Source organism: Drosophila sulfurigaster, chromosome 3, assembly GCF_023558435.1.
Source record: "Drosophila sulfurigaster albostrigata strain 15112-1811.04 chromosome 3, ASM2355843v2, whole genome shotgun sequence".
In the NCBI taxonomy this organism is placed as follows: Eukaryota; Metazoa; Arthropoda; class Insecta; order Diptera; family Drosophilidae; genus Drosophila; species Drosophila sulfurigaster.
In genome coordinates this window covers 28137501-28143949 of record NC_084883.1, presented here as the reverse complement: position 1 = coordinate 28143949, position 6449 = coordinate 28137501, and the positions used below count along the sequence as shown (strand labels likewise).

The 6449-nt window shown below is 35.2% G+C and overlaps 1 protein-coding gene across 1 annotated transcript; it reads right to left on the bottom strand.

Moving 5' to 3' along the window:
- Positions 1-1786: 1786 nt before the first annotated feature.
- Positions 1787-2600, bottom strand: LOC133844975 (uncharacterized). The gene is made up of 3 exons (XM_062279274.1): positions 2443-2600; positions 2071-2388; positions 1787-2000 (listed from the first exon to the last, which is right to left on the bottom strand). Exons 1-3 carry the CDS (start codon positions 2521-2523, stop codon positions 1839-1841), a joined length of 561 nt encoding a protein of 186 aa, XP_062135258.1. The 5' UTR covers positions 2524-2600; the 3' UTR covers positions 1787-1838.
- Between the last annotated feature and the right edge of the window lie 3849 nt (positions 2601-6449).

The window sequence follows — 6449 nt, the reverse complement described above, 5'->3', positions numbered from 1 at the left end:
GACCAATCAATCGATCGACAGGCTAAGGAGGATCTACAGTTTGCACTTGACTTCACAGTCTGAAAAGTGATTTGGAATTGGAATTGGAAGATCATTAACGAATTGCGATAAGCAAACACTGATTGATTTCTTTCGGATTGATCTTATCACAGCTCACTTATATCTTTAGGTGTGAATATTTCAATAATTTTAATTGTTAATTTAAATATTTATACATTTCATTTGAATGAAGCACTTGCTAATAAAAATTTCTGTTTGAATTATGGCACTCCATAATTGTGAGATATATAATAAATAATATGATCTATGAGCTAGTTGAGTATTGTAATATTGCCTCAATAAATACGAGTATAATAAAATAAATAATTCTTCTTTTATGAATCATTATGATTCATTGTTAATATTTATTTAAAAGTAGCAACTGCCGAATTTGTTTTTAATATACTTTATCAATTATTAGCATTGAGTTACAAATATAAAGGTATAAAAAATGTTAATTGAACCCAAATGGTTAAATAATTAGTGGAAACATAATAATACAGTTTCTCTTAATGCTATGGTATGATGATTTCATATACTTGCACGCAGATAAATAAGCCATCAAGATACATTTTTTAGACTAAATTAATCAGAAATGAGTAAATATTGTAATGAGTGATATATTTCTACATTTTAATTTTTTTCAGACAATTTTATTTTTTACATATCAATAACATTTTCCGTAAAGGAGAAATAGAAATTTGTGGTCATCTGCAACTTTTTGTCATACAGCCATGTCATTCCTAATAGATAGTCTCCAGTTGGGAGAGGAAGTCCCATTTTTTCAGGATTCACATAAAAATCTTTAACTATGGCGAGTCCCTTGAAATATTCGATATTAACTAAAAATTATAATATATTGATTAACATCGATTACTTACCCAATAAGGACAGGAATGGTTAAGATTCGAAAAGTCTTTAACAAGACTAAAGGCAATTTTTGCATATGGATTGTATTTTGTTTTGAGAAATCGGCACATATCAACAACGCTTTTAAAAATCCATGGCTTATACCCATTGGCTTTCTTGAAGAGTTGGACATCTAATGTTATATCATTAACTGGGTGGAATATTGACGCGTTCAAATTTAAAGTAGTTAGATTCCGGCTAATTGCCCTCAGACGGCATTCATTCATGTGAACCCATGATTCATTGTGGCTTGCACAGAATATGTTTGTCCATTTAAAATAAGCTGCTTCCTTTGAAAGTATATTCATTAAAATTTTTCTTCTTTTTTATTAAACACTTACACATTCACTGACAACATGATTAGAAATTAGTACAGCAAATATTCCGAGCACTAGTCGAAAAACTACGAAGTTACCTCCCATAGCGTTGAATTTCTAATGATCCAGCATTCTTCCAACTGTTACTAATTGGCAACTCGATAGCATTTTTGGACATATACATAATTGTGATTTATAATTTAAACTGTGTGTCTATATACAATAAATACAATAAATACTCATTGAAATTTCAACATTTTAGATTGCTAAGAGCGTGATGTTATTATTTCGTACATTATGCGGTAAAAAACCCGAACAATAGTTAAAAAATACAAGTAAACGGTATTGATTATTCAATTAAATTAAAAATTGTTTATCGCTTGAATACTGTAAATGATTTAACCAATAATTATATTTCACATTTATTATCGACTTTGTATTTCACTTTAGTAGTGATTTAACACTATTGGCTTAGACTTACAATGCTACACTACAGAACACACTGTAAACTATATCTTACATTGCAACATAAACCTAGTCACCCAAATGTGTATATTGGATAATTTGTTCTTTCTACATATCAATGATATTCTCAGTGAATGAAAAATATACATCCGTCGTCAGCAGAAACCTCTTGTCATAAATCCACTTCAAAGTCAATAGATAATCACCAGTCGGGAAAGGTAGATGTAGTTGTTTAGGATGCACATGAAATCCTTTAATTAGTTGGTATCCCTGCTCGTGTAAATAATCGTACATAATTATTAATTATTATTGAGATCAATATAATAAGATTAAAACTTACCATATAAGGACAGGAATGGTTAAGGTTCGAATACTCTTTCGAGATAGTATAAACAACTTTCAAAATAGGATTATTGAATTTTTTGACAAACTTGCAAACATCTACGACGGTTTTGACTATCCACGGCTTATAGCCATTAGCTTTTTTAAGTATTTGCATATCTAGTAAAATATTACTGGATGAAAAGAGCATTGATATATTCAGATTTAAAATTGTAATATTTCGATTAATAGCTCTTAGTCGGCATTCATTGACATATATCAATGATTTATTTTCACTCTTACAGATTACGTTTGTCATTTTTAACTGAGCAGTTTCCTAAGAACGATAAATATTTATAATCCACACTTTTAATTCACCATTTCTACTTACATAAACGGAGAGGTACGCAGAAAATAGTCCCAAGAGTAATCCATAAGTTATGATTTTAGCTCCCATAACGTTGAATTTCATATGAATACTACACCAACATAACAATTTTGAAATTACATCTTAAAATTTTAAATTTCATACTCGCTTCGTTACACCAAGTGATTGATTAGTTGTTTTTGTTAATTTTCTTTTTTGATTTTATATTATATATGTATTATATATTTGTGATTATAAATAATATAGTTGTAGTGCAATTATTATTTTGTGGCATGACACAGTCATTAAAGTGAATAGTTTTTGGTAGGGTTTTACATATCTATATAGTTCTCGGTGAATGTAAAATACACTTTTGTGGTTATCTGTATTTTCTTGTCGAAGAACCATTTCATAAGCAGAAGATATTCGCCGGTTGGCAAGGGAAGTCCTATACTAGCAGCTGTAATATGAAATCCCTTAATTATTACTGGACCCTGTTCGTATACTAGTTAATAAAGGTTACTATATTATAAAAGATATGACTACTTACGTTATAGGGGCAACTGTGGTTAATATTGGAAAAATCCTTAAAGAGACTATAAACAATCCTTGCATATGGATTGTAAGCTTTTCTGAGAGCACGACACACGTCAATAAAAGTCTTAATTAGCCAAGGCTTGTAACCATTGGCTCTCTTAAATAGTTGCATATCTAATGTGATATCTCTAGCAGGATATTTAAGCAGTTCATAAACATTGAATATCGTGAGGTTTCGACTAATTGCTTTCAGACGGCATTCATAAACGTGAACCCATGATTCATTGTGACTGAAACAGTTGACATTGGTAAATTTGAACTGGACAGCTTCCTTTGAAAGTGAAATATGTTAGATTTCTATTTTAATATTAAACACGTATACGCACTACATTATAGATAACCTGTACAGCAAATAGTCCCAATAGTAGTCCAAAAACTAATATATTCACTCCCATTGTTTTGAATATCGATTGAATACTAAACTGGGGAAAATATCATCTTTCATTTTAAAATTAAAGATTCGCTTCAAAAAGTCAAATGATTGTTCGGAAATCACACAAAATGTTAACAAGTTTAAATATCTGTAATAACTCTTAAACACTTAAATAAGTATTTACTTATAAATATTTTATATACTTTATAAAATAAAATTATATGATGAGTTCTCTGCATTATTACTTATTATAATTTTTATTATTATATATTATTATAAATTTTTAATTATTTTTCCCTAAAACTGACTTTTTATGACAAATTATTATGAAAACAACAAATTCGTAAATTTATATGATTTCAACGTTGCTTTTCTATAAATGCATATGTCATTCTCTTTTTTTTTAACATACTATATAACACATTATTGCAACAAGAATATCGCATTGCTAGATAATATATTTGTTTCACAAGTAACGAAACTCTTGAAGTTCAAACAGAAGCATATTTCTGCATTTCAATGTTTGCTTTTGTAGTTTTGCAGTGATGCCATTAAAATCCTTTCACCGGATGCGAGACCTATTCGAACGGTAGCTGTAATTGGATCTAACAATAGAGTGATAGAGAGAGAGAAAACCAAAGAGTGAGAGACAGAATAATAAGCTTGTCCCATATGATATTTTGTCGTATCATTTCGTTGAGAGTATTTGCAGCATGGCTTAAGTAGAGCTAAGTCGATTGACCTTCTTTGATGGGCATTGGAAGAGATTTGATATGGAAACTCGGTCATTTTGAATTTAATATGCATATTATGATAATACGGTGAGATTTTTGATTTCATATCAAGCTGCACCTATTCATATCTGGTCATCATAGGCGATAGATAGGCGATACGTAGGCAGAATGGTTGTCGATAGACAGATGGATAGATATAACCATAATTATGTAAATCCAAATGCTAATGCAATAATGTAATCAGAGACTTATTGATGTGGCAATCATTGAGCGAGCGAATAAGTTAGTTTCTATTTGGACATCTGATCCATAAGTTCGCATCGCACAGACACAAGATACGAATGCAATTCGCTGCAGTCACTCAGTCAGTCAGTCAATGGACAATTCTCGCAGGTCCATAAAGGTGGAAGAGAGAGACTATTGTGGAAATTTATGAAGTTTATGACAAATATGATGACGGTCTAGGGCGCAACTTGGTTGCACTTTGTTATGTTGTGAAGTGGCCATGGGAGAAGAAGGTGGAAGTTGGAGTTGGAGATGCAGTTCGAGTAGAAGCAGGAGGAGATGCCTCCGTTGGCCATTGTCTCGCTTTTTTTTTGTGTTTAGTGTTCCCCTCTCGTTGAGTGCGTCGCACATTTTTGAATGAAAAACGAAAACAATGCCATTTACAAGACACTTAACGAGATGTCGAGTGAAAGCCATGCCATGCCGATACGATGGTGAAGCCAAAGCTGTTGTTGTTACTGTTGAGGCTTCTTGGCGATTGGCGCTGCCAGCAGCCATCGGCCAGCGGCCCACAATTTTGATGTGCTGGCCATTCGCTGATGTGGATGATGACGATGGCATTGGCGATTGCGATGTGTCTGTGTGTGTGTATGTGTGTGTGTGTCTAGATTGGAGTCGAGTGTGGTATGCGTGCGTGTATGTGTGTGTGTGTAGTGGCCAAGTGACGTGGCTTGTTTTGGCGTACAAGTGCACTTCAGTTGAGTTTCAAGTCCAATCTAAAGAAGCACAAGTGAGCGCAGACTTTCGGTCTAGTGTCGACTCTCGACTCTCGACATTCAACGCTGCTTTTTTTTCTCTCTTCTAATGACAGGCAAACAAACAGATGATGCAGGTACCCACACCTCTCCTCCTCCTCCTCTTCCGCCTCCTTCTATCTGTCGCAGTCGCTGTAACCCCCTTTCTCCAAGCAGTTCAAGCCAGTCACCAAAAACTCTTCGTCGCGTCGCTCTCCCTCTTTCTTCCCTCTCTGTGTTGCTCTCATCTATTGTCTGTTGTCTGTCTTGTGGCAGCTACTGCTGCAACAGCGGCAGCGGCAGCCGTACTTTCTCATGAATTTGTTGTCATAGTAATGGCACAAATGTGTGTACATATAGCAAACGGTCGGCAAAAGCGGCAACAAATCGAAAGAGAAAAATAAAAGATTTATGGCCAAAACCATTCACCAATTGTTCGAGCTTTGCGGTTGCATGAGGCGACAACTAGGACAAAACTGTTTTTGGTCACATGACTCAAATTAGAAATGCAACGAGTACCGACGACTTCGCATACTTATTTCTACTTACTAGTCTATACAATAATAAATGAAAATTCAAATGCGCAAACACAGCGCCAAAACAGGTTAACAAAATGGCTAACAAGGCTAACACAACAGGTAACACAACTCTTCGATTCTCATTCCGCTCATTGCTGTTGTTGTTGTTGTTGTTGTTGTTGCTGTTGCTGATTCCACCTCATCGTCATTCAAAATCCAATTCCGTTCGAACCGGCAAACTATCCGACAACCAAGAGCTGAGGATCTGGAGAGCTGGCAACCTGGGACTTGGGATCAGAACGCATGCGCGTTGACCGCCCGCCGAGCTACACATTCTGAGAACTTTCCACTTCAATTAATAACTAATTTGATGTGTGCCGCGGATCGCGGTGCATTTTATCGATTCGGACAGCGCCCAGGCCGCATTTGGAGCATCATCAGTTCAGCTGGACAGTCGATTGCGGTGTTCGCTGCGGTGTACGGTGCGGTGCAGTGCGGGGGGCAGTTAGGGGCGGGGAACAGGCAATAGCAACGGCAACGGCAACGGCAACAACGATGACGATATCGATGCGACGTTTTCAAGCACCTTAGTTGCAACTCTGCACCCTGCAGCTACTCCAGAGTCAATTGATTGAGCAGGGTCTATGCGATACCTGACAGCATATGTAACGCAAGCGGAAGGAGGCGTTGGGAAGGAAGATGAAAGCCAAATAACAATGATATATGATTTCGCTCTCACAATATTGAATTAATACAATACACGGATTTATCACTTACTTATAAATCAAGT